General features: G+C 52.6%; 2 protein-coding genes and 1 long non-coding RNA gene across 14 annotated transcripts in view; 1 reads left to right on the top strand and 2 right to left on the bottom strand.

Moving 5' to 3' along the window:
- Positions 1-2,123, bottom strand: part of DNASE1 (deoxyribonuclease 1) — a 28,037-nt gene extending 25,914 nt beyond the window's left edge. For all 8 annotated transcript variants that reach the window (XM_060124647.1, XM_060124654.1, XM_060124648.1 and 5 more), the window contains exon 1: positions 1,996-2,123. The gene's annotated coding sequence lies outside the window, so the exon portion shown is untranslated. The remainder of the gene's footprint in view (positions 1-1,995) is intronic.
- Positions 2,124-2,471: 348 nt separating this feature from the next.
- On the top strand, positions 2,472-24,089 carry SLX4 (SLX4 structure-specific endonuclease subunit). Of its 3 annotated transcripts, XM_060122727.1 has the most exons (16): positions 2,472-2,614; positions 4,236-4,331; positions 4,549-4,945; positions 6,606-6,827; positions 8,667-8,856; positions 10,319-10,531; positions 12,578-12,786; positions 12,894-13,216; positions 13,736-13,976; positions 14,379-14,467; positions 15,363-15,509; positions 16,195-16,364; positions 17,317-19,586; positions 21,596-21,698; positions 22,253-22,669; positions 22,958-24,089. In XM_060122727.1, the coding sequence occupies exons 3-16, from the start codon at positions 4,600-4,602 to the stop codon at positions 23,352-23,354; spliced, it is 5,337 nt and encodes a 1,778-aa protein (XP_059978710.1). In that variant the 5' UTR covers positions 2,472-2,614; positions 4,236-4,331; positions 4,549-4,599; the 3' UTR covers positions 23,355-24,089. The 3 variants fall into 3 exon arrangements, with proteins under 3 accessions (XP_059978710.1, XP_059978711.1, XP_059978712.1); XM_060122728.1 differs by having other exon boundaries at positions 2,476-4,331; positions 21,599-21,698; XM_060122729.1 differs by lacking the exons at positions 2,472-2,614; positions 4,236-4,331; positions 4,549-4,945; positions 6,606-6,827 and having other exon boundaries at positions 8,028-8,935.
- Positions 20,260-26,759, bottom strand: LOC132504948 (uncharacterized). 3 transcript variants are annotated; one of them, XR_009535187.1, is made up of 5 exons: positions 26,545-26,759; positions 26,114-26,276; positions 22,212-23,256; positions 21,366-21,564; positions 20,260-20,957 (listed from the first exon to the last, which is right to left on the bottom strand). It is a non-coding gene; the product is annotated as an uncharacterized LOC132504948 (long non-coding RNA). The 3 variants fall into 3 exon arrangements; XR_009535186.1 differs by having other exon boundaries at positions 20,260-20,984; positions 21,366-23,256; XR_009535185.1 differs by having other exon boundaries at positions 21,366-23,256.
- Between the last annotated feature and the right edge of the window lie 460 nt (positions 26,760-27,219).

The following is a 27,219-nucleotide window of genomic DNA, read 5'->3' as shown; positions in this document are numbered from 1 at the left end:
GCCCTCTTCTCTCTGGAAATGTAATACATTTTTCTTTCAATGGCACTGGCTTCTCCGTGTTCTCACCCAGTCACTTCTTATAAATTAATATCCCACTGGTACAGATGAGACACTCCACCGCTACCACTCTTGTGCTGTCTACTTAGCTAATCCAGTTGGAAACCATATTACAAACTAACTTAGGTTTCCAAAACCAGAGAGCAAGTAACACCTCTTAGCACCTTCATACACAGAAGTTCTTCGAAGTCCTATTAGCATTTGAAACTCAACACTCAGAACTAAATGCTGTATGACCCAGCAATCAGTCTTAGGTATATACCCAAGAGAACAAAAACACAAACACTCATACACGAATGTTCACATGACCATTAGCTGTGATAGTCAAAACGCGGAAACAGTCCAAATGTCCATCAACTGATAAATGAATAAATAAAATGTTGTATATCCATAAAGGGGAATATTATCCTATCATTAATAGAACTGAAGAATTGATTCATGCTACATGGATGACATTTAAAAACATTACGTTACATAAAAACATTACATTAAGTAAAAGCCAGACAGAAGGCGAAATATATTGTACGATACTGTAAGGTCCGTTGGCCCGGGTGAAAGGAGGCCCGGGGGGTAAGAGAAAACATCGACCAGTATGAGGAAGGAGAGGCATTGGGACATAACGACCTCACCTGTTCTGGGAATCAACAAGAGACTCTATAACTTTCTGCCCAGAAAACAATGGGGCTGATGGTAAGGGAAAATGTGCTTACGCCCCACAACAGACCAACCAACACCTGGCCCTGCTGTATTCTCACCAAATAAGGAATTACCCTGTATAGCAACCCCCCCACCCGCAAACCACCCTTCCCTTACACCCCAATAAAAATCTCCCACGCCCAGGACTGGGCGCGACTTCTCTGGCCCCTTTCTCTCGGACCAGTGAACCTCGCCCCAGAGCGCTCCCTAATAAAGCTCCCTTGAAGCTTTCCTCTGTTTCGCGGTGCCGTTTGTTAAGATCCGACCTTACACGATACCATTTATATAAAATATACAGAATAGGCAAATCCATAGAAACAGAAAGTAGATTGGTGGTTGCCAGAGGGAGTAAGGGGGAATGAGGAGTAACTGCTCAGGGGTACAGAGATTTCTATTTGGGGTTATAAAATGTTCTGGAATTAGATTGTGATGATGGTTGCAAAACCTTGTGAATATACTAATAACCAACACTTTAAGAGAGTGAATTTTAAAATATGTAAATTTTATCTTAAGGAAAAAAAGCTAAATGTATTAGCTCCCTTCCAAAACTACTCTCTCTCCTATGTTCATTATTTCAGTAACTAGGACCACGTTCTACTCAGATGCTCGGGCCAGAAACCTATAACTTTTTTTTCCCAAAAACCTACAAATGTTAACAACTAATTAGGTCACGGCAATTCAAACTTCTTAATATCTCTCCCTTCCCCCACTCCAACTCCTAATTCAGGCCGCGCTCATTTCTCGCCTTCATTACAGCAGCTTCCTAATGGGCCTCCCGGCCTCCGGGCTTGCCTCTCCAGATCAATTTTTACATTGCAACTAGAACCTCCTTTACAAACAAAATCTTTACCGGCTCCCAATGACCCCAGGTTGAAGTTAGAACCTTTAGTAGATTTATAAAGTCTCTCAGACTTCAGCCCGCGGCGAACCTCTCCGGCTTCACGTTCCCCTCACGCCCGGACAGCCTGCACCTGGCAGCCTGGAGAGGGTGGGTATCGCCTAGGCCCCGGCCCGCATTGGGCGACCCGCCCTCCAGGCCTCAACCTGCTCGCAAGCGTCTCGGGAAGGAAGATTTTCCCTCACCCGCCACCCCCCGCCCCCAGCTCTGGCGCCTCCGTTTACCCGTCGGCTCCTCAGACCGGTACGCTCTGAGGGGCCGCCAATGAATCCGCATACATTTCCTGTGTGAACCGTGGTGCACCCAAATTTCAACTTAAAACTGCGGCGGAGCCCTAAACTCACCCCAACTCTTCCTCAACACTTAGTAGACTTTGCCGGGCGCCGTCTAGAAACGCAGCCACATGGCCCACGGGCGCAGCGCTCCGCCTAGTCCCGCCCTGCCGCTCGCCCCGGCCCCGGAGGAGTATGGGAAACGAGCCTTGTAGATCGCTCTGCGCCTGCGCAGACGCAATTCGCCGCCGGGGCTCCAAGCGGCGCATGCGCAGGCGCATTGGTCTCCGTTGAGAAGGTGCTGCGGCCGTGCCGGAGGTAGGAGGAGCCGGGCTTTGGGGCCGGGAGTCTGCACCCGGGAGAGGCGGTACAGCCACCTCGGGCCTTTCTCGCTCTTCTGAGGGCGAAGAGGCTTTCTCGCCCGCCGCCAGCCGCGGTTAGAGGCAGGACCCGGGCTTGGGTGGAGGAGCCCAGGGCTGTCTGAACGGAAGAGGGGTTTGGGGGGGTCCGGATACCTACGGGGCATAGCCCGGGGGTCTGACTAGCGATCGGAATTCGCCGTCTGTCTTTATAGCTGCCAGAGTCCTTGGCAGCCCTTCCCCAGGTGACAACCCGTGTGTTGGGCGAGGCGGGGTGTCAGCCCCGCACCTGCCCATTCTTTTTTTCAGCGTCTGCGGTGAGCCCGGCCGCGGTAGGTACACAGTCCCCAGCCCTCTGGAAACTTGCCGTCTCGTAGGATCCATTACTTCCTTCAGCAGATACTGATTGAGCACCTATAGGAGATGCACCGTTTTAAAGTAGTATTGGCAGAGATGTGGCGACTCAGGGCAGTGTGGAGAGTGGAGTTTGTTCTAGCTCCGACATCCAACAGTTTGCTTGGCCTAACGTCCCAGGCGCTCGGACACGGATTCTCCCTGCAGTCTTCTCTCACCACTTTCCTCTTCGCTCCCTATTGTACCAAACTATTTGCAGTTAATTAATTCAACAGATAACTATCGAGCACTTATTACAAGTCATGCACCTTGTCAGCCAAAGAGAATACAAAATAGAGATGAGTGTGTGCCCTCCTGAAGTTTTGAGCTTAGTAGGGAACAGATAACAAGTAAATGAATAAAAATATAAGAGCTGATGCCCTGGAACCACACTGCCTGGATTTGATCCCAGTCCTGCCACTTGAAAAGCTGTGTCAACTTGAGTCAGTTCCTCATTCTTGTGCCTGGTTCCTTGCTGTAAAGAAAGGGCATCAATAGATTGTACCCAGTAAAGTTGTAAGTATCAAACGAGTTAGACTTGTAAAGCACTTGGGACCACTGCCTGCATACAGTAAGCATTCAATAAATCTATTACATGTGATTATAACTTGTGATAAGTACCATTGTGAAAACAGTGTGTAATGACAGAAAATAATGGGAGTGGAGAGGGTTCGCTTAGATAAAGACAGAGAGCAAGCTTCTCTAAGGAGATGTAAGATGAGAATGAGCCAGCCATGAAAAGTAGATTTTAGGTATGTGTGTCTGCCCAGCTTTGGAAAACCAGGTGATTAATTGGATTACTTGGACAGTGGAAATTTCATTATGGTATTTGAAATGAACTTTCTACCACTGGGTTATTCAGTTTTGATTTCTGAACTCCACTAAACTGCACCAATATAAATAATCATGCCCATAAGGCCCAACCTTTGCATATGAGGAGCATTCTAGTCACCTGGGTTAGAAGAGTTGCTGGGGTGCGAGAATGGATGAAAAGTGACCTATTTCTGATTTAGAAAAATTGGTTGTATCAGTGAAAGAGAGCCTGCTATGTTCCTATCTTTTGTTTCTTCGTGAGCGTTCAAGTGCATATTCTCTCTTTTTCTCTCTCATTACATTGCTTGCTGATAGAGCCTCTGAGAGCTGGAGGCCTTGGACCAGCACAGGCCTAAGAGATAGTTTTTCTGGATTCCGGGTCCATCTTGTTTCTGTGGTGACTGCTCTTCATGGGATTTATTCCCTAGGCTTCAATAAAACTATACTCTTCCAAGATGCACACATTTTTCTGCCTGTGGAAGAACATGCTTTGACAGGTTTTTAGATCCCTCTCCCCTGTTGTGTTGTGGTAGCCTGTAGGACAGTTAGTTTGTGCTAACCAGGCTATAGCTGATTATTTGACAGGGGTATTGTTCCTCTGGAGACTTTTCTCATACCCCACATGCTCTTGTACCGTCCTGGAAGAAATGGCATAAAATGACAATATCTGTCTAGTTACACTTAGATGCTTTTGGTTTTCCACGAGTGAAAAATTAAATGAATCAAATGTGCTTTATCACCGTGGAGATCTTGGAGAATCACCTGAGCACCAAGGTCACATGTACTCTCTCTCAGAGGCATCTACTGGACAACAGAAGCTCTCAGCTGTGAACTTTAATAAAGGTAAGCTTTAAACGTGCTGTTTAACATAGGTTCAATTTGAAGAAAGACATTTTAAATCATTATGGCAGTGGGGAGCAGTACTTCCTGCTCAATTGTGCAGACTCTCCAGGTACCTCAGTGAGAAGTAGAGAGGAGCCATAATGAAGCTGCGAGTACGAACGAGGCCTGGCTAGGCTCACACTCGGGTTCACTTTCTCATCTATCCACATGCCCCCAGATTGACCCTCACTCCTCCGAAGACCAGCCTGAAAGCCTTCAAACCCGTCAGATGATGGATGAGTCAGACGATGACTTTAAGGAACTCTGTGCCAGCTTTTTCCAAAGGGTGAAAAAGAATGGCCCCAAGGAAGTGTCGGGGGAAAGGAAGACACAAAAGGCCTCAGAGAGCATCCAGATAAGAAGCAAACTGAAAAGGGCCAAACCACCTGCTTCCAAGAGCAAAACCCTTCAAGGCCCCGCTGAGAGGAAAACTCGCTCTGGCAGCCAGGTCCTGCGGACTCAAAAGCAAGGGGCACCCAAGTGGCCAGAGAGTGAACCGGCTCCCCCTGAAAATGGGGAGGGAGGCGTGCATGCTTCTGCTGTGCTCCAGGACAGTGCATGGAGCACCCAGACAGGTAACCAGCTGAAACAGCTGCCAAAACTTTTCCAGAGAGGAAACCAGAGGTGATTTGTACTATTTTAAACCAGGGGTCGGAAAACTTTCTGAAAAGGGCCAGCTAGTAAATTTTTTTGGCTTTGCAGGCTGTACAGTCTCTGTCGCAAACTACTCAACTCCCTATGACAGTATGTAATAGAATGGGCTGTGTTCCAGCAAAACTTCACTTAACAAAAACAGGCAGCCAGCCCGAGGACTGTAGTTTGCCAACTCCTGTTTTAAACAATAGTCATAAAAAATATAACCCGTGTGAATTTTCTACATGATATATTTGGGACCCTCTTCTCTTTCAGTTTCCTATTAATGTTTACATCACGCAGTTGACATGAGTTACATGAACATGAAAATAATGCTGCTTCTCTCACTTCCTTTTTTTTTTTTTTTTCTCTCACTTTCTTAAGTTCATTCCAAAGTGGTTAAGTTGCAGTGGGCCAGCCAGTTTGGTTAGGCTGCTGAAAGGTAGAACGAGGGTGCCGTGTGGGTTTGAGTCCCAGGAGAATATTCTTGTCCTTCCTTTCTCCTCCAAGCACCTTTTATTCTTTGCTTTTTCTTCTTCTTTTTTTTTGGTTTGTTGGTTTAAAGCAGCTGTCTTATCCTGCTGCCCTTGGTGTACTAAACCATATGCTTAGCATACATTCTTCATGCAGAACTGAAAACCAGCCTTGCATATATAATACAGCACAAGATCTTTGGGCTCCTGAGTTCTGTTTCTAAATTTTTCTCACCTTCACTTCCTGATCTTAAATAATATGTGGTCAGCATGACCTCCCAGTGCAGTGGTGGTAAAGAAACTGTTGTAAGGCTTCGTTAATGTTGCTGAAACATTACTGGTCCTTCATGCTCCCTTTGAGAGTCTAGTTAAAGCTATGCTTGATTTCCCCCAGAACACTGCACCCCCGAACACACCTGCAAAATTGACATATAACTTCAGGGGCTTCGTGGATCCCCCCCGGAGGTCATCTACAGACACCAAGTTAAAGGAAAACTTCTGACCTAGAAAGATATAAGTGTTTGTCATTAATATTTCTTTAATAACAGATTTATAGGGATACAATTCACATTCTATAAAATTTACCCTTTTAAAGTGTATGGCTCAGTGATTTTAGTATATTCACAGAGTTGTGCAACCATCCCCCCTACTTAATTTTAGAACATGTTCACCACCTCAGAAATAAACCCCATGTTCAATAGCAGTCACTCCCCATGCCCCCTCCTGTCATAGATATTTATGACAGGGGTATTTATATTACCACAAACAGTGAGGTTACCAAAAAACAATCAGTACTATTCACACTTAAGAGTTAAACCTAGGGCTTCCCTGGTGGTGCAGTGGTTGAGAGTCCTCCTGCTGATGCAGGGGACACGGGTTCGTGCCTCGGTCTAGCGGCTGGGCCTGTGAGCCATGGCCACTGAGCCTGCACGTCTGGAGCCTGTGCTCCGCAACGGGAGAGGCCACAACAGTGAGAGGCCCGCATACCGGGGGAAAAAAAAAAAAAAAGACTTAAACCTAAACTAGTCAGTAAAGCACCCCTTTGAAACTTGAGGTGTTTGAAACTTTGGAAGAGTCTTTGGTTCCTCCGGCTAGAACTGATGCATATGAATGTTTTCCTCCTTGCCAGAGGCCGCTCCTGACAGCCGCTCCCAGCCCCCTCCTTCCTGTCTGACTGCGATGGTGCCCAGTCCCTCCAAACCCCGGGCGGCAGAGCTGGTGCTACAGCGAATGCAGCAGTTCAAGAGAGCAGACCCTGAGCGTTTGAAACATGGTTCAGAAGGGTGCTCCCTAGAGGCTGCACTTGAAGAAAACGTCCCAAAGGGCCCTCAAGAGATGATGGCAGGGAACGGTATGATGGGAGTCCTCTGTCTTCCCAACAGGGTTGACTTTCGGGGAAGGGAGTCAGGAAGGAGCCCGTGTTCATTGCGTCTCTGCTGGGGGTGGCGCTCTACCTTTGCCACTCTGTCTCGCCAGAGAACAGAGGGTCCCTTGGGTCATTTCTCACTTAGCTTCTTTGACAAGGTACCACTTCCTCTTTTTTTAATTTTGACTTTTTATTACAAAATTTTCCCATTCATAAAAGTCAGAAAAATATATTACAATGAAGTCCCTATGCCCTCAACCTATATTTAACAATTGTCAACATTTTGCCATACATTTTTTTATGTCTCTATAAATATACGTTTCTTCTGTACCATATGAAAGCAAGTTATAGACATCATGACGCTTCACTCCTAGATTCTCCTATATAATCACAATACCATAAACACAAGTGATTCCATAACACTGCCTGGTATCAGTTCACATTCAGATTTCCCTGGTTGTCCCAAGGATAGCTTCTGTAGCTGGACTCCTTCTCTTTCTGAATGAGGATTTGTCACACACATGTGGCTGTGGCTCAGTAGTCTCTCTGGTCTAGACTGTAGACCAGTCCCCTTGTCTTGTCCTTGTTTTTTCACAATACTAACTTCTTGAAAAGTCCAGGACAATTGTCTTTGAAAATTCCCCCCTTTCTGGATTTGCTTGTTTCCTCCTGCTGTCATTTAACCTTTTCCTGCAGGGAAGTGCCATGTACTGCATGTTACACCACCTCTTGAGGCTTGTAATGTCAGGTGGTACTACACTTTATCCCCTAAACAATAGGAATTTTCATCCCTGGTGAAAATATACAAAAGGAAAAGAAATAGAAAGAAACTGTATTAACAGACTTACGGCTAGTGAATACATAGTCTCCTGGTACTGTACCTGCAGATTTCACCTCAGGATTACTGAGGATTCTCAGGCTACCCCAAAGGTCCATGCAGGTGACATAGCGATGTGACATCTGCTGTGGCGTTGGTCCTTGGTCCACGTGGCACCAAGGGGTGCAGAGGAGTCACTCAGCCAGTGCGTAAGCCCAGCACCTGCCGTACATGCAACTCAGTTGTTTCCATAAATCATCACATCATACCCAGGAATACTCAGGAGAGATAAACCATTTCTTTGTTTAAAAAAAACATAGGACCAAAATGAAGTATGATGCTTTTCTGGCTTTGTTCTCAGGGCATATCCCTCATGAGTGCCGAGGGTCTGCTCCAGCAATGTCAGATGTGACAGAGGGCCACAGCAGTGGGCATGACCACCTTGAGAGCCATCTCAAGATTAGAGTCAGTCCATCCTCTGGTCTGATGCAGACAAAAACCGAGAATGGCATTTCACTCTGACCTGGTTCTTCTGGGATGGGCAAGAAAAAGTCAGAGTAGTAGGAAAGGTTGAGCTTTGAAGAGAAAACTTAGATTTTTTGGAATAGAAGCCTTATAAACCTGGAATGCCCAGGGTTGCTGACTTTAGCAGAGATGGGAAAAGAAAGGCAAGTTCTTTAGTACCTTGATGCTCAGAGAATGGTCCTGGACCAGCAGCATCAGCCTCGCCTTGGAGTTGTCAGAAATGCAGAATCTCAGGCTCCACCTGGGCCCCCAGAGTGCCAGCCTCCGGACCTGCATTTTAACCAGCTTTCTGGGGGTCCCTGTACCTGTTAAAGTTTAAGGAGTACCCTTCTCAGGGACCCACTAGGTGTCCAGTCTCCCTGGATGGGGCCACGCATGAGCCAAGTGGTGCCCAGGTCTGGATTCCTCACGATACGCCCAGTGTCCATGCTCCTCGACATCTGAGGATAAGCTGGTCCTCATGGGTCCTTGTGCCTCCACAGGGTCTGGGCCCAGGCTCCCTGCCACAGAAAGCGACGCTGCAGTGGCCTTGGCCCTCCAGCATGAGTTTGGGCTAGAACGGGCATCCGCACACAACGACAGCCTGGAGGAGAAGGGGTTGTTCTTTTGCCAGATCTGTCAAAAGAACCTCTCGGCTATGACCGTGACACGGAGGGAGCAGCACGTGAACCGGTAGGAGCAGCTCGGCCGTCACCTGTCTGCGGTCACCTCTCCCATGGGTGTGACCAGCTCCGGGGCTCCTGTGGCCATGGTGGGAATCTTGAGATAGTACCTCAGTATCAGTGTCAATCTGTCCTTGCTTTTCTTTTTAAACAGCTTTATTGAGATATAATTCGTATACCATACAATTCACCCATTTAAAGTGAACAATAAAATTGTGTTTACTTAATATATTGACAGAGTTGTGCAGCCATCACCACAATTTTTTTTTCCTGTAGATTTATTTATTTATTTATTTTTGGCTGCGTTGGGTCATTGTTGCTGTGCACGGGCTTTCTCCAGTTGCAGTGAGCAGGGGCTACTCTTCGTTGTGGTGCACGGGCTTCTCATTGCGGTGGCTTCTCTTGTTGCAGAGCATGAGCTCTGGACATGCGGGCTTCAGTGGTTGTGGCACATGGGCTCAGTAGTTGTGGCTTGCGGGCTCTAGAGTGCAGGCTCAGTAGTTGCGGCACACGGGCTTAGTTGCTCCGCGGCATGTGGGATCTTCCCAGACCAGGGCTCGAACCCGTGTCCCCTGCATTGGCAGGCGGATTCTTAACCACTGTGCCACCAGGGAAGTCCCCACAGTCAATTTTATAATATCTCGTCACCCCCAAAAGAAACCCCAGACCCATTAAGCAGGCACCCCCATTTCCCTCTTTTCTTCAGCCCCTGGCAACCACTGATCTGCCTTATGTCTCTGTGGATTTGCCCGTTCAGGACATTAGTGGACTCACACAATATATGGCCTTTTGTGTCTGGCTTCCTTCACTCAGCAGAGTGTTGGCAAGGGTCATCCATGTTGTAGCTGTGTCAGTGCTTTTCTCCTTTTTAAGGTTAGATAATATTCCACTGTATGGATGGACCACATCTCGTTTATTCATTCATCCATTGGTGGACATCTGTCTCCACCTTTTGGGTTTTATGAATAGAGGTGCTGTGAACATGCTTTCCATGTATTTGCTTAAGTATCTGTTGTTTTTTTGTTTTTTTTAATGTATTTATTTATTTTGGCTGTGTGGGCTCTTCGTTGTGGCACTTGGGCTTCTCTAGTTGCAGCACGTGGGCCTAGTTGCGGCATGTGGGATCTTAGTTCCCCAGCCAGGGATGGAACCCAGGCCCCCTGCATTGGGACCACCAGGGAAGTCCCTTGAGTATCTGCTTTCAGCTCTTTGGGGCATATACTTAGGAGTAGAATCACTGTGCCATATGGTTACTCCCATGACTCTATGTTTAGTGTATCCTTGCTTTCTTCAGACACCTTTGCTAACAGAAACCTGAATTCAATGTCTGGAGGCTGACTGTAGGCTGTGTGGAGGGATCAGCTCAGGGGGAACAGGCTTTGTCCCACAGCACGTCCACGCTGACATGAATCCCTATCTACGATCATATTACCAGGGAGGGTGGTTCTTCTACCTTTGCTGTCTTCCTCCAGGTGCTTGGACGAGGCTGAAAAGGCACTGAGACCTTCTGTGCCTCAGATCCCTGAATGCCCAATTTGCGGCAAGCCATTTCTCACCCCAAAGAGCAGAATCAGTCACTTGAAACAGTGTGCAGTGAAGATGGAGGTTGGCCCGCAGCTCCTGCTCCAGGCCGTGCGGCTGCAGACAGCTCAGCCCGAGGGGGCCTCTGGCACACTGGCATCAAGGTGAGTCAGATGAAAAGGAAGAAAAATCAAAGTACTCTGATTTGTTTAAAAAAAAAAGAGAAAAGGCCTTTTGTAGTGTTGGAGGACAACAGAGCCCTCTCTGATTCTGGAGATTAAATATTTTGGGAGGAAATTGGGCATAGTCTCCACAGGGACTGAGGAGGGGACAGATCTCTATCGTCGGAGGCTTTGAAATGGACCAGTTGGATTGGACTGGTTTCCACGAGGGCCTTCCTGAGATTTTCCCATCCCCACCATCCTGAGCAGCTAAGAATTCAATAATTCTCTTCACCTCATCCATTTCGTGTGGGGTACAGCATGGCTTCCAGCTCAGTGTAGTCCGATTTTCATACTATTAATGTAAGATTACTCAGCATAGCTCAACAAGTTGATAAGACAGAACCATAGGCCGATTTTTTTGCATGAATTAAATGCTTAAGTGTTTGAATAGGAGGCCTTGCTGATACCCAGAAACAAGTGCTTGGCATGCAAACCACAGGCAAACAAGTGGCAGAGGGTTGCTTCCCTCCACATCGCCTCTGCCGCTGTGGATGCCTGGGTAGGTCCCAGTGTTACAGGGAACAGAGTAGCACGGGCCCTGGACTTCTATAGGTTCGGGACTTCTTTCTCTCGGCAGCTCTTGAGGGCAAAGGGAAGGCTGAGGGCAGTGGCTCTGTTTGTTCCAGCCATTGCCTTGCACGCAGGTGATGGGCCTCTGAAGGGGGCCAGTGCTGAGACTGGGTGGTCGATTCTTAGCTGCAAGCCTGTCCATATTTTAGCACATCAACACTAGCATCACAGATTCAGAAGCCTTAAGTCCTTAGAATAGATGTCATCTAAGCTATTGCTTGCCTTTTAGCAGGACTAGACTGAAGCTACCTACTCAGATAAAATATATCTGCTTTTTAAATACCTCCAAGAAGTGTGTGGGTCCTTCTGGAAGGTTGTTAGAGTAGAAAACCACAGCAAATGAAGAGCCTTGCCTGCCATACGGCCCAGCCCAGAGCGTTTTGACTCTGGGGTAGTCAGAGCTCCCCAGCCAGGGCACACATGCTGGTGAGAGCACCCCACTTGCTCCTGCACCCCTCGCGTGCTTTCACCTCAGCCCAGGCCCTGCCCGCTGGGCCGAGGTACAGTCTGCAGCAGCTGCCAGCAGGGCCTGGAGGTTAGGGTGGCTTCTTCCCCTCTTGGAGGCTGTGGTTATCGTGCAGGGTTCCCAGGAGTTTGGAACTGAATTAGGGCTCGCTGAGATCTCTGAGGTGATACCTGCGATTCCGGAGCCATCCCTGGCCCGGTGGAGAGCACAAGCTTTTACCCAAACCAGAGGTGCTTCCCGCACACTGCCCTGAGGTGCAGGGAAGGTGGTCCTGGGTCTGCAATCTCCATCTGTCTCACCTTTACCTCCCACCTCTCACCCAGACTGTTGGAATTCACCAGGCAGTGTAGGTTCTCTCCAGCCAGAAAGTCCTTTAAATAAATATCCTCCAACCCAAATGACATGTTGCACGTTGACCTCTGAGTCAGCTGACCACATTGGTGGCCTAACCTGGGAGGCCTTTCAGGCCTTGGGCAGAGGTGCCACCCTAGGGCCCCTGCAGGAGGGAAGGAATCTTTTCACGGCCAATGTGGCCGGGTCCGCCTCAGGGCATCTGAGGTATGGATGGGCAGAAGTGGGTGGAATCCCGGGAGCTGACTCCACCAGAAGGGTTTGGCCATGGCTGGGGTATGCGGGTGCTGCTGTCAGCTTTGTGTGTCTGCCAAGAACCCTGCTGGGCAGCATCACCTGGAAGGACCCAGACCCTCCCGTGTCTGGACTGTGCTGAACTCATGGCCCAGGATCAGGCGAGCTCACATGAGGCACAGAGTGAGCGCAGTGACTGAGTACAGAAGCCGTTGATGCTTCTGTTTGCACATTTATCCCTTTTCTCTCGCGCCCCCTACCAAGGAGAAAGGGTGAGCCTTCTCGGGTCCAGTGGGGACCACCTCAGAACAGGAAGTGCTCGCATCTCTAGCCTCACTAACCTTTCGATGTGGCTGCCTTTTAAGCCTCAGGGATCACGCTGGAGGTCTGAAGCGGAAGGGAGCCACTGCCAAGAAGGAGCCGCAGAAGAGGCGGAAGGTCGCCAAGCCTGAGGCGCCGTCCGAGGACCTGCTGGTGGCCATGGCTCTGTCCCGGTCCGAGATGGAGCAGAAGGCTGTGCCGGCGGCACTCAGGCTGGGAAACGCTTTTTCTGAGAGGACGAGACCGGGAGCAGGTACGTGTGGTCAAGGGTGGTGCTGGGGGAGCCTCGCCGCACGGCAGCCGCTAAAGGAGCAGCTGGAGGCCTCGGGGGGAGGATGACTCCGTGTTGCTTCTGTTTAGCTCTAGAGAAGAAAAGTCGCAAGAAGAAAGCTCCCGTTACGCCCCCGCAGTTGTTAGTCCAGGACGTGGAGACCACAGGGAGACAGATGGAGGATCGCGTGGCCCAGCTCTTGGCAGAGGAGCTGGAACTGTCTGGCACGCCACCGCTTCCTGCAAGTAGAATTTTTAAGGAAGAGCTGGAAAAGAGCAGGCGGGGTCTTCGACCACCTGGAGGAAAGCAGAACTTTCTGTGGGAGGGCAGCGCCCTGACCGGGGCCTGGGCTCTGGAATCCTTCTACACGGCCAGCCTGGTCCCTCCCCTGGTGCCCCAGTGGCCCGCCGAGGTGTGCTCCCTTCCAAGCTGGCACGGGTGGGCTCAGGAGAGGGTGGCAGCAGAAAGTTGGAGGAAGATGGGAGGGGGGGGAAGCCAAGGAGCATCGTGTGTGGTCTAGCGTGTTTTCTTTGCAGCAACCAGATGGTTCCCCTGGTAGGAACAGGGAGACCACTGGCTCCCAAGTGTGTTATGTTCCTGGAGAGTTTAAAATGCAGAGTCCCAGGGCCTTCTCCCGGACCGCGTATGACCTGCTTGTGATGGGGGGCAGGAACCAGACTGGCCTATGCAGGTGTCTGGAATTGGTACTCACCCGCTTGAAGCAATTCAGACGATACTAGGAGGGCGGGGGCCCTGGGAACCCTTCTGCAGATGTGGAGGCCACAGGCATGGCCTCTGCCGTGACAGATGAGCCTGCTGACAGGTGGCAATGGTGACAAGCTTCCCAGGGTCGCTCTGGGCTGGGGCTCACACCCTTGGGGAGCCTGCTGTGGTGGCTGCACGCTCACTCTGGCTCTCCCACTTCTTTCAGGGCCTCACACAGGAGCCTACGCTGCCACTGGAGCTGCCTGAGAAGCCAGAGCCTGGCGTGCAAACACCCCTTGCCGTCCATGGCACCCGCCCTGTGGGCCATAACCCCCTGAGCCCAGCGCCCTCCGCCAGCCAGAGGGAGCATCAGGCCCTGCAGGACCTCCTGGACTTGGCAGGAGAGGGGCTGAGCGCCAGCCCGTGGCCCTGCAGTGGGGGCCCGGCCGGCTCAGGAGGGGCCACAGGTGAGACACTGGCCACTGGGGCCTGTTCTCCCTGGGACCAGGGCAGTGAGAGCTGCTCAGATCCGATGTTCAGGCTCATCCCCATGTGACAGGGAGAATGTAGTCTCACTAGGTGCTTTCATTTTTCCTCAAAGGTAAATGTGATTTAGGTGAGTTTGTCACAGTCTTCCTTCAACTTTGACCAAGGACAGAGCCTTTTGCCAGAACGAGTGGTCATGAGGGCTGATTTCAGCTCTTTCTCTCCCGAGTCCCTCTCTGTTGGGAGGGGGTGGTGGTGCAGGTGGTCTGTGGCAGTTCGTTTTCCATGAAGACGTCCTCGGGTCAGCCCAGGTGATGCTCTTTCCCTGGTGGTTGATGTTGCCAGGAGGTGCTGTTCTTTTAACCTGCGAATCCTCCTCTCAGGAATGGACTTGTCGCCCAGCAGCCTTCCACTGACTGGGTTTGTCCTGCCAGACAAGGAGAAGTGCCTGGAGAGGAGCAGCCAGGCTTCGGTAAGAATGTCTGGCCCTGTCCCGGCTCCATCCATGGTCTTGGCCGAAGGGCTTGTTGTGTGTTCAGTGCTGCCAGCTCACTGCCAGCCTCCAGGCCCCTGCTCGAGTCCACTGATCCCCTTGACGGGCTTTGAACTGAGCGGGTCTTTGCCATGAGGCAGTTGTCCCTTTTGTTGCTGAACCCTGGGGCACCTCAGTAGCCTGGCCCTGGGAGCCTGCTCTGTCCTGGGGCCTGGGGAGCACCCCTGCTCAGTGAGGGTGCCTCACTTCAGCCGACGGCTCTGTGCATCCATCTCTCAAAGTTCCATTCACTCGTTCAGGACTTGCTGTGCCCTCATGTGTGAGTCCTGGAGGCCTCCAGCTAATAGTTTGTGTTCTGTGTTGGTGACGAATTGGGTTAGAAGCTGGGTTTTCCTTAGGGTGGGTGTCATCCCGTGAGTGCATTGGTATCAGCCAAGCACTTCTCACCAAGGTCTCCCTAGAGACGTGGCACGTGTCAGAGAGGGACACGGAGCTCCTCGGCCTGCCCTGTAACTGCTTGGGCTCAGGTCCCATCTGTCACGGCAGGCTAGGCTGGTAGCTTCCTGTGGGGCCGCACACCGCCTGGCCCATGGAGCCCTTAGCAGGTGCTGATGCTGCCGTCAAGCACACCTCTCCATGGGCTGGGGCTCCCATTTAGGCCAGGGAATTGGGTGTGATGGAGATTTTTAGAAAGGACTGGGTTTTGCTGTTCTGTGTCCCTGAGGGCCTAAAAGTAACTTAAAGGTGGAGCCCAACATTGGACCTTGTGGGGAGCAGCACGAGGCCCTGACTGGCCACCTGCACCCTGTCAGTTGGGCCTGCACAGTTAGGTGGGTGACAGGCGGCAGTGGCCGTTCTCCCCCTCTCATTTCAGCTCGCCCTCGGTTTGCTGGTGGCCGACTTCGGTGCCATGGTCAACAACCCACACCTCAGCGACGTCCAGTTTCAGATGGACGGTGGGGAGGTGCTTTATGCCCACAAGTTTGTGCTCTATGCCCGATGCCCACTTCTCATGCAGCACGTAAGTGTGCGGTCAAGCTGCCTCCCCACCCCCTTCCCTCCCCCCCCCCCTCCTCCCCTCTTCTTCCCTCTGTGCCCTGCCTCTCCCTCTGTCTTCCTGCCCCCTTTCCTCCCCCAACCCCGGCTCTCCTCCCACTGCCCTGGAATGTTCTTCCTCTGTTGCCATCAAGGTTATGCTTCCATGGAGAAGACAGGTTTGAGGTCAGGAAGCTCTATGAGGAGATGAGCTTTGGGAAATATCAGATTTCTTGTTCTGTTGAATAAAAATCCTTTTCTCCCCAGAATTGTTTCCTTTTCCTCTATTTGCATAATTGTAAAGTGTTATAATCAACCTTGTTAAGCTCGAGCTACTGCGACATTTCTGTGCCATTGTGCATTTGACTTGAACATCGCATTGCAGGAATCCCAGAAACTGTTGTCAGTCTCGTCAGAAAGTTCTAGTGCCTTTGATATGCCTGTCAAGAGGGGACTGACTGGGTTCTTGAGCATCTATCACTGACTTGATTTTGGAAACAGACAAGTTTTGTGGCCTAACCTGCAGAATTCCTGGCCAACTAAATGGAGCGACACTGGCTAATACCTGTCCTGGGACAAGCTCAGAGGCTCCCAGAACCTCCCTGAGGTCTGTTTCGCCCCAAGTCACGACTGTCCGATCGGTAACTCTTCTGCATGCGTTTCTCCCTCAGGTAAACAGTGAAGGCTTCTTTGCAATAGAAGATGGTGACATGAGGACCCAGCGCGTTCTGCTGAGTGACGTCAGCGCTGAGGCCGCCCGGGTGTTCCTGCGTTACCTCTATGCTGCGGACACTGCCCTTACTCCCCACCTGGCCCCTGACCTGAGCTCTCTGGCCCACAGGTCCAGATTGGTCTTCCCATTTACTTCACAGCTTTTGACATTAACTGACAAGGATTATCTGGTTGGTGGCCCGTGGGAAGGTCAGGGCTGAGTCCTTCCTGTACCTTTTAATCCCCCGTTTATACCCGGTGGTGACCTTGAACAGGGTGTATTGACTGGAAGTCTGGCCAGAATGAACACTTGCAGGAGAGCCAAGTGCCGGCTGAGGAGGGCCCCGTGGCTTTCGATCCCTGGGCGTGGTGAGAGGGTGGTCCCAACCTCAGCCCCCAAACACTGCCACTCCTTGGTGGTTCTGCCACCAAAGTTGAACAACAGCTGTCCTTTCCCAAGTCCCAGAAAATGGAAGTGAATAGGATGCTTGATCTAACTCCCATGAATTTGCACCTACCTGGTTTGTCCACACCAGTATCTCAGGAGAGGTGGCAGGTAGCTCAGCAAAAATAGGTGTTTTACTTCCTGATAAGCCTCGAGGGCCTCTGGGATGAAACCTTGTTCATTTCTCAGGTGTATTATTGGGAAGGATGGGCTCAGCCTCTGGAGTTTCAAAGGTACCAATTAGACCACAGAGCCATCAAGCAGGTGGCAGGCTGGTGTGGCCCTAGGCCTGGCTGACCCGTGACAGGTTTGGGTGTCCCGGTTTGCATCAGTCACAGCGCTTTGGGTGCTCTCCCGGTCACAGCACCACCCATCCCTGCCATCTCCCCTCAGCCTGCACTTGGGCCTGCACAGCAGGGTTAGTGGCCCTCCTTGAAGGCTCTGTTTCTAGAACTGAGCAGCCTGGGGCATAGCTGGGCATGAGCACGGGAACCGTCTCCATAGGGGAGCAGGGGAAAGGCCAGGGTGAATCATGGCCGTCCTCCCCGTGAGGGCTCCTGCCCCAAGCCTCCCGCACCTGGACACCCAGCTGCCGCCTCTGCGCAGGGTGGGGTGACGCATGGCTTTCCCATTGCAGGTTTGGCGTGACTGAGCTTGTTCACCTGTGCGAACAGGTGCCCGTCCTGATGGATGCAGAGGGTGGACAGCAGAAGGAGCAGGAAGACGAGGATTGTGAAAGCAGAGTTGAGACTTCCCAAGAACTCCTGCGGTTGGTGTGGCGGGGTGAGGAGGAGGAAGCAGAGGCTCTGCTGAAATCCGAGGGCCGAGAAGAAGACAGAGAAAAGGTGAATGAGGCAGAGATGGAAGAAATTTATGAATTTGCAGCTACTCAGCGAAAGCTGCTCCAGTGGGAGAAAGCTCCAGCGATGGAGGAAGAAGCTGACCAGCTCAGGGAGGACGGTCCAGTTTCTGGGGGAATCCTCACAAGCGTTCACAATAAACAACAGTCAGAAAATGCAGAGCAGATGGAATCATCTGGGCAAGGAAGAGATGAGGCCCTAGACAAATGGAAAAACATGAGACAGTCCACGCTCCTGTCCCCCGGGGACCGGGGTTTGGACAGGGAGGAGAACGCAGAGTCCCCAGAGGAAGCACTGGCTCTTCCCTACTCTTCCAGCCCTGCCCGGGGTCAGGCAGAGAAGCAGGAAAGCACCTTTTTGTGCTCAGTTGATGTTGATGATGATGAACAGTCCTTTTCATCGCCTCAAGCCGGATACCCTGAACCCTCCCAGATGACAAGTGATCGCAAGGAAGGAAACTGCACCGTATGGGAAAGGGAGATAGAGAGTTCCCATCCCCCTGCTCGCCAGCAGGCACCTCCCTCACACTCACCCTTCTTCCCATCACAGCCCCATCAAGGCAGGAGTCCCTGCGGGCCACATCTTCGTTCTCGTCACACCAGTGACCTGTCCCTGCCAACACCCCAGTTGCAGGGCACAGCTTCCAGGGTGGCCTCCCAGAACTCATCACTGAAGCCAAAGAGGGCCAGAAGCCTTCCCATGTCACATAAGGATCCAGGCCAGAAAGACAAGGAGTGTAGTTCCGTGTTGGAACACAGAGGTAAAGGGGTCCTGATCTCCCCAGAAAAGTCACCACCCATGGATCTAACCCAGTCAGAACCTGGCTGCTTGAGTGCCAGGTCTCAGAACTCTCCATCCAGCGTGAACAGAGAAGATGAGGTTATCCTTTTATTGGATTCAGATGAAGAGCTGGAGCTGGAACAAATCAAAACAAAGTCAGGTTTGAATGGTCCCTCGGAAGAAAGGAAAGTTCTTGAAGTTAGCACCAAGTCCTCTGAGCTGTTTTCCATCATCGACCTTGATGCAGAGCAGGAACCTTCCCAAAGCCCACCAGGAAGAGGGCCCACGCTACAGCAGGAGGTGGAGGGACCGCTGGGGAACCGGGGCTCTGTCGGGGGCAGAGGGACCCCCCAACTGTTCTGCGACCCCAAGATCAGTGGCGACGAGGACAGCACGACAGATACCTCGTGGCTGGTGCCTGCCACCCCACTGGCTAGCAGAAGCCGCGACTGTTCATCGCAGACCCAAATCACAGGCCTCAGGTCCAGGCCTTCAGCAGACCCACTGGCTCAGCCCAAGCCCAGGGCCCTGTTAGAGAACAGGGGTGAACCGGAAGCCATGAGTAAGTTTTCGGTCATCGTGCCTCAGACATCATCCTCACTCCTGGGCCCCATCGCTCCCGGAAGCCCTGACAGCAGAAGGCAGGTCTGCAGAAGCCCGTCCAGTCCCCACCCCAGATGCCACCAGTACTTTTCTCCTCTGGCTCCCCGTCCCGGCTCAGGAGGCCTCGCTGACCTCACTGGGCAGTTCCAGAGGCACCCGCCGCCTGCGCCGAGCCCAGGGGTTCAGGCCACTGCGAGTGAAGTGGTGGAGGTTGAGGACAGTGAGGAGGAGCAGGAGGTGGCCTCCCAGAAGGCGAGCAACATCCCCCTGCTGGATAGTGACCCCCCGATTCCAGCTGACAATTGGTGTTGGCACGTGGAGCCCCTCTCACCAATTCCAATCGACCACCTGAACCTTGAGTGGACCGGCCCCCTGAGCACCAGTAGCCCTGGCAGTAGGGTGCAGGAAGCCCCGGACAGCGGTGACTGCCGCTCCCCAGCACTGCTGGGCACCACCCCCATCCGAGGAAGCTGCACTGGCCAGAGGAAGCCTCAAGAGAAATCCCCTGGGGCCGGCTCCCCTGGGAGCAGCAGGCTGAGCTTTCTGAACTCAGCTCTGTGGGAGGATTGGGATGGAGAAGAACAGAAGCCCCCAGAGGCTCCTCCTCTGCCCCAGACACCAAGCGCGGATGGAGCCCAGAAACTGCAAGAGTTACAGATGCCAAGTGAGTAATGGGAGGGTGTTGTCTTTTACACTGTTTTACACTAAGGGGCGTGGAGGGTCGTAACGACAGCGCGGGGCAGTGATGCTAAAGGGCCTGCTGACCCGTGGCCAGCCCTCCCCTTGCCTGCCTGACCCCACTCCACGGTTGGGGAGGATCGGCCTGCTGTCAAACATATACTCCTTAGCCAGTAAGTCAGGGCTTCCTAAACCTGCCTGGATCCTGTGGCTCGCCTGGGTACTTGTTCAAGATCCCTGTCTGTGGCTCCGCTCCAGAATAGTGGACCAGCACCTCCCGAGAGGCTGTGATAGGCACCTCAGGTGCACCTTAAGAGCAAACGTGTGGTTCCTCAAGTAGTCAAACACAGAATTGCCATTACCACCAGGCAATTCCACTCCCACGTATACATTCAAAGGTTTTGAGGTCAGGACTCCTGTATACGAATGTTCACAGCAGCAATATTCACAACAGCCAAAAGGTGGAAACAACCCAAATGTCCATCAGCTGATAAGTGGATAAAGAAATGTGGTCCATACATACATACAGTGGAATATTATTCAGCCATATGAAGGAATAAAGCACTGACACAGATACAGCAGAATGAACCTTGAAAACATGCTGCTCAGTGAAAGAAGCCAGACACAAAAGGCCACCACGTATTATATGATTCCTTTTATATGAAACATTCAGATGGACAAAGCCATAGAGACAGAAAGTAGATGAGTGATCACCAGGGGCTTGGGGGGAGGAGAACAGGGAGTGATGAGCATGGAACTTTCTTTGGGGGATGAAATGTTTTAGAACTAGAAAGATGTGGTGGTTGCACAACACTGAATGTGCTAAGTGCTACTGTTCACTTTAAAATTTTGTTACGTGAATTTCATCTCAATTAAAAGACCAGATGGGGTGAGTGTGGGAGGTCTGCTGTGAGCCTTATCGGCCCCACTGGTGGAGGGACCCCACTTCCCAGCTCATTTCAGTCACAGGGGAAAATCAAGGCCCCCGGTGTTGGTGTCGGCCCCTTGAGGTGCTGCTGCCCCACCGCTATCCCCTCCAGCTGGACTGATCCAGGGAGAGTCTGGGAAGGGACCAGGCGACACTGAGCCGTGACTGGTGACAGGGAAGCAGAGCCTATGGGCAGAGCATCTGCCTGTGTCCTGCTATTTCATGTCCCCCTAAAATCTTAGACCAGCTGGGCATCACTAACCAGTGCTTTCAGCCTTGAGTGGGCGTCAGAATTGCCTGCAGAGCTTCTTAAAACACACGTGGCCGGTCTCTACCTCAGAGCTGCTGCTTCAGGAGGTCTGCTGTGTAACCAAGATTTTGCATTTCTAACAGGTTCCGAGGTGGTGTGTGAGAACCGCTGCAGGAGACCTGAGACCAGGGGACCTTAGTCAGAATCTGAGGGGAGATTCATGAGGGTCACAAACTCTCTGAAATGATATAAAGAATCTTGTGCATTTTTCACAAGACAGATCCTGTTGTTTTCATTGGCATCTCAAAGGACTCCATGCTCATAAACAGGATAAGAACCAAAGTCCAGATGTACTTAAGTTGTCCCTAAGTTGTCTTTAAAATACTGATTTTTTTTAATAACAGCATTATTGAGATGTTATTCACATATCATAAAATTCACCCTTTCAAATGTACTATTCAATGGCTTTTTAGTACAGTATTCTACAACTGTCTAATTCCAGGATGTTTTCATCACCCCAAAATAAATCCCATCCCATTAGCAGTCGCCCCACTGCCCCTTCACCCCAGCCCCTGGCAACTGCCTACCTGCTTTCGAGCTCTTCACAGCATCAGCACCACATAAGCCCGTGGCCCTCACCGCGTGCTGTGTGATGCTTTCCAATGGGAAGATGTGACTCCAGAGTCAAACTGTGAAGGGTGGACATCCCTGCTGTCCTGGAGCGAGGGCAGCACTTCTCTAAGTGACACTATCAGGGTCAGAAGAGGCAAATCCAGGGCCCTCGTGCTGAAACGTATGTTTCTTTTGTTCTACCCAGAAGGTGCTAACTGGAAGAAGAACTTGCCCCCCGAAGTGCCCATAACCCCAATGCCAAGGTATTCCATCATGGAGACCCCGGTGCTGAAGAAAGAACTGGACAGGTTGGTGGTGTTCTGGAAAGCTTGCTCTGAGCAGACCCTCCCTCCTGCACCTATGTCCAGGCTTAGTGAAGTGGGGAGCAGAACGGCACCCTGGGCTCTGGTGGCAGGAGCCTCTGGCTGGTGGGGGGGCGTGCGTGACTCCCAGCTCTCCACATACTGTTCCCCAGGTGACTTAGGGCCAAGAAATGACACTCCTCCAGGTCACCCATCAGGTGGCAGGTCTCCATGTGCCATGTGGATGGGAATGGTACCCTTGCCTTAACAGTTTGAGGAGGGAGAGCTGATTTTTTAAAAGAACATCAAAACTCACATTCCAATGAATTCTGCTGTTTGCCTTGGACACTGGGGAGGTCACTGCTACCACCACCACTCAGAACTCAGGGGGAATGGCCTTTCTGGAATATTCCTGAGTCAGCTCAGTGGGTATGCAGGATAGATACCGACCTCTGAATGCTCTTAAGTCAGGCATTTAAGATTCAGTTACATAAAGCCACTAGTTTAATTAGTTAATACCTGTTTGCTCTTTGCTGATGTTCATCTGTTTTCCCATTCAGGTTTGGGGTCCGCCCTCTGCCCAAACGCCAAATGGTCCTGAAACTGAAGGAGATATTCCAGTACACTCACCAGATACTGGAGTCAGACTCTGAGGAAGAGAGCCAGTCCTCACAGGTGCCCTTGGAGGCTCCTTGCAGCCAGACTTACACCACCAAGACCTCTAAGCCTTCAAGGGCAGCTGGCCGCACCCAGCTGGAGGCCACTTCTGGCTCCGTTCCCCAAAGGTCCAAGGGACCTGCTAAGACCAAGGGCCCCCAACATCAAAAGACACAGCCTGGTGGAAGGGTCCCTGCCCTGAGCACGTCACCAGCCAAGGAGGGCCCTCCAGGCCCTGATGGTGACACCCAGCTACCGGCCTCCCAGGAATCCATGGCCACCTCTGTAGACAGCAGTGACAGCTCCTGCAGCTCACAAAGGTAACCAGATGGAAGGACAGGGCCACATCCTCTCTCACAAGCAGGGCCAGCCTAGCACAGCTGCCCTCGGCATTAGATTCTGGCTGAGGGTGCGATCCCGCTCAGGCCTGCAGCTAGAGTGCCAGGGACACAGCAGCCTGGGGCTTCCTACTGCCCTGGGGGTCGTCCATGTGCCGGGCTCCGCAGGGGACAAAGAAACACACTCCTTCCCTCAAAGAGGCTCCTGGTCTCGGGGTGGAGGCCGGAAAGAAGGGGTGTTGCTAGGTGTTATTGTCTGGTTCTTTTCAGTTCTTCCTGTGACTTTGGAGCGGCCTTGGAGTCTGCAGGAGAAGATGAGGAGGACGAGGAGGGTGTCAGTGCTTCACAGGCGGCCATCCAGGTAGCGGCCACAGAGGAGGCCGTGAGGCATTATATCTGCTCCAAGCCAGCCCTCTACCGCAAGGTCCTGCTGTACCAGCCCTTGGAGCTGGCAGAGCTACAGGCCGAGCTGAAGCATCAAGGCATCCATGTGGCCACGGGGAAGCTGCTGGACTTCCTGGACACCCAGTGCATCACCTTCACCACAGCTGCCGCCCGCAAGGCAAAGCCTGTGAGGAAGAGACGGCAGCCCATGAGCAAGAAGAGGGGGGTCAGAACCCGCGGGCCTGTCCCCCGCCCCCAACCCCAGGCCATCAGCAGCCTGTGAGGGTCTGCAGCCCCCGTCAGCCAGCCAGGCCCCCACAGTGTTTCTGAGCTTTCTGACCACACCGCTCCCCCTGTGAATAACGGCAGCACCAACCCAGATCGGCTTCCTCTTGACCTCATATCCTAGAGTGGCCTTTGGAGTGTGTCATCTGCTGGATTTAGGGGCCCTGGCCCCTCCCTACATTGGTGCCCACAGTTTGTCTCCCTTTAACCCCCTTGGGCCCCATGTGTTTCAGAAGGGGGTGGGCCACTGCCAGCTGGCCAGGGCAAGGCCTGATTCAGCTGCATTTTCCACTCTCTTTGCCCACCAGTCACAGGTGTCCGTGTCCTGAGGTGGATGTCTGGGTCCAGGCTGCCCCTGCCCATGTCTTCCTTCTCAGCACTTGGGCTGTAATCCCCGCCTCCACCAGCAGACCAGCTGTCCACAGGCCCTGAACTGCCAGGCCCCAGGTGCTCTGCTGGCCCAGCTGTCCTGCCCAGACACCTGTCATTGTCACCAGCAGTCTTTGAATTGGACAGTACAGAAGGCCCAGTACAGCTCTGAAGCCCCCCAAATAAGCATGTTCTTTGTTAACTGGTTCCACCAGTATGTGTTGTAGCCGCCTGTGGAGTGCAGGTGAGGGCTGGAAAAGAAGAAAAGTTTGGGTCTCTGTGTCCTTGTGAACGTCTTGTCTGTTTTAAATACGGTGCAGTTCGTTTTATATCGTGCAATAAAAACAAAAAGCCTTTATAGAAACCTTCTGGATACTGTACTCTAGAAAATAATGAGGGAAACGGGCCGTGGGGAGGGGACCCACAGTGCCCCTGCTGACCCCACACCCGTGTCTGCCGAAGGCCTGTGCCTGTTCTCCATCTCAAGGCGGAGCCCAGGCCTGCTGCTGCTCATTCCTCTGGTTCTTAGGTACTCATTCATCTACACATTTGCGCCCCCACCCCAAACCCCACACGCCTACAGTTAAGAGCCCTCAGCAGGCGCTGAGCTCCCACCCTCGATGATCCAGGAGAGGCCGAGGCCCAGCAGCATTGCCCGGGGTTTGTTACATGCAGGCTTGGGCCGCCCATACCCACTGAGTCAGAATCTGCATTTTAACAGGATGAGTTTATGAAGCCTGCTCTGGCCTGTGTGCTGGGCCCTGTGGAGAAAAGGGAACAGGCCGGCACTTCCGGTCATCTAGTGGGGAAGACAGACTGGCCTCTCCTCTGTGCCAGCTGCGAGGGTCAGTGCTCAGATGGCCCAAAGGGACAGCTTCCTGGAAGAGGGGGTTTGTGAACTGGGCCTCAGCGGCGTGCAGCATTCAGGGAGGCGAAATGGGGCCTCTTGAACACATACTGTGTTTCCTGATTTGTGACCAGGCGGAGGGGACCCAGCCTTCCCCGTGTCTGCTGCCCAAGGGCAGACGGCTAGAGGGAAGCTCGGCTCAGATCACACCACTTTGATCAGACTGAAGATGGAGCCTGGCCTGTTCTAGAAGCTACCATGCATTTCTTGTATGAAGGGCTTGATGCCCCCTCCCGAGTATGGGCTGTGTCAGGGAAATGAAGTGGAGTTAGGAAGGAGGGAGCCGACCCAGGGTCCTTACCCTGCTCACTGGCTCGCAGGGGAGACCATGCAGCTTCGGGTGCACTCCCTTGGGGGAGGCCTGGGAGCCTCACTCCTCGGACAGTGTCCTGACTCGGAGAACGCTACCAACTCCAGGTGGAAAAGGAGGTTTTGGGGGAGGGGTTAAAGTTGATAAAAAGCCACCAGCAGGTAAAGGGAGGGAAGGTGGGCCTGGGGACTGAAGACCTTGGCCCGTCGGGTCTGTGCAGCGTGTCCCCGGAGGCCAGCAGGGGTCAGCAGTTGGCCTGGCCATGGCTCGGCCAGCGCAAAAGCAAGGAAAGAGGGTTAAACCAGCCACTAAGAAAAGAAACCACCACAGCCAGAGAAGGCGGCACCCGGGAAAGCATGACCTTTACAGAGGGTTTAAACCTGACTCAGGAACTAGAGAATTAGGTCCAGCTAACTGGTTGAAAAGGAGCTGATGATGAGCTGCCCTCTCCCAGCACCCACAGGGAGCCTGGAGGAGCCAGCGGCCATGGCCTCGTGGTGGGCAGCAGGCACAGGCGTTCCTGTGCAGAAGCTCTGACAGTCGCCACAGGGACTCAGCATAGGAAGAACATGCGCTGAGCTCCAGGGCAGCGGAACATTCACCCATCAGCGAAAACGAAGAGACACCCACGCTTCACTGTGATGTGACTTCCTGGGCCAGTCCCGCTTCCTGTGGCTTGGCCTCGGCCTGGACATGGTCACTCAAGGCAATCAAAGGACAGCCACAGCCCAGCTTGAGCAGGGCCCCAGCAAGGGGGCCTTGCAGTCTGCACAACCCCAGAGAGGCCCATGCAGGCAGGAAGCCTCAGGTTTTCGCTGAGCTGGGAAGGGCCTGCCCAGCTGACCACAACTCTGGGTGGACAGAAAGCCCCAGAGTGAGAACGAGCATGGGAGACCTCACCCCAAACGTATGAAAACCCCCGGGAGAGTCAGGAGAAGGCCCCGAACTTCTTAGAGGAGCCAGCAGAGGGAGCCTGGGGCCCAGCCCTACCCAGCCATGGGACATCCCTTCTAGGTGGGGAGGAAAGGTGGGGGGCAGTGCTGACTCAGGGGTGCCCTGAGATTCCCCACAGAGGATGCTGTTTCCTTTTGTGCTCAGGATCCATCGACCCTGAGCCGTGGAGGGAGGAGCAGAGGGGCCTCCTGGCCTCTGTCATGTGACAGATACCCACCTGGTCCCTGTGGTTTCCAACATCCTGTGGGCGGCCTGCTCTCAAATGCCTTCGCTGCACCTCTGGCCAGGGCTGCAGCCGCCAGTCTGCACTCTGCCTGCCTGAAGCCTCAGCAGGCTTCTCCAGGGTAGCCACCGTGTGTCCCCCCAGCACCTGGCGAGCGCTGATGGAAGGGACAGAGGGAGTGAGGGGGGAATGGGAGCATGGCATTCTATGAAGCACTTCTGATCTGCCGCCTTGGTACTCTCCCCTCCATCACCCATGCGGCTCTTGAGGACAGGCTAATACAAGCACATGCCCCGCCCCCTCCCAACTCCCCTCACACACAAGCTGCTACATGCACTTGAACCTACTACTCTCCTGCTCTACAACCATTGCTGGCTCCCACCTGCTCGCTGAGAAAATCTGAGGCCCCATCACTTTGCTCCCACCTCGTCATCTGCTTCTCTCAGTGGCTTCACATGAGGTGGTTTGCTCCCTGTCACCAGAGTCTGTCCTGTATTTTTCCTCTATTGTAACTTTTCTCATGTTGTTCACTCTGGGCTGTGTCCTTCCCCATCAATGCAGCGCACGTGCTGAGGTCCACCTCCAGGGGCCTGAGTGAACTGCCACATTCTGCTGTTTCAGGTGCAGCTGACCTGCCTTGGGGGCCCTTGAGTTGGGAAGACACTGTGGAGTACAGCTGGGGCAAAGGTGCCTGTTGGGTGCTAGAGAGAAGGAAAGCAAGGGCGGTTAGAAGAAGGGGTGAGGAGGGCCACACACCGTATCAGAGCATGCCAGCCTAGAGTGGCAGGACGCAGTTCCAGCCCCAGCAAGGTCAGCTGCCTGCTGTGTGGCCTTGAGGAAGTCACTGAATGCCCCCACGCTTGCCTGGTTTCCCTACCACCCCCCAAAAAGCAAAGGTCTGCTGATGGTGAGTCTGTTTTCCTTTGTGGCCTCGGTTGGACCACTTTCCCCAGCATCAGGTCTGCAGGGGCACTCAGTCCTTGAAACAAGACCCTGGCATCACCCTTGCCTCTGACTTACAGGGTGGTGACAAAGCCAGAGAGCTGGCCCGAGGCAGCTACAGCTCACTGATTTGTCTGTAAGGCTGTTGGCTTTTGAAA

This window comes from Lagenorhynchus albirostris, chromosome 15, assembly GCF_949774975.1.
Source record: "Lagenorhynchus albirostris chromosome 15, mLagAlb1.1, whole genome shotgun sequence".
Taxonomy (NCBI): domain Eukaryota; kingdom Metazoa; phylum Chordata; class Mammalia; order Artiodactyla; family Delphinidae; genus Lagenorhynchus; species Lagenorhynchus albirostris.
The sequence above is the reverse complement of the archived record's forward strand: the minus strand, read 5'-3'. Positions and strand labels throughout refer to the sequence as shown.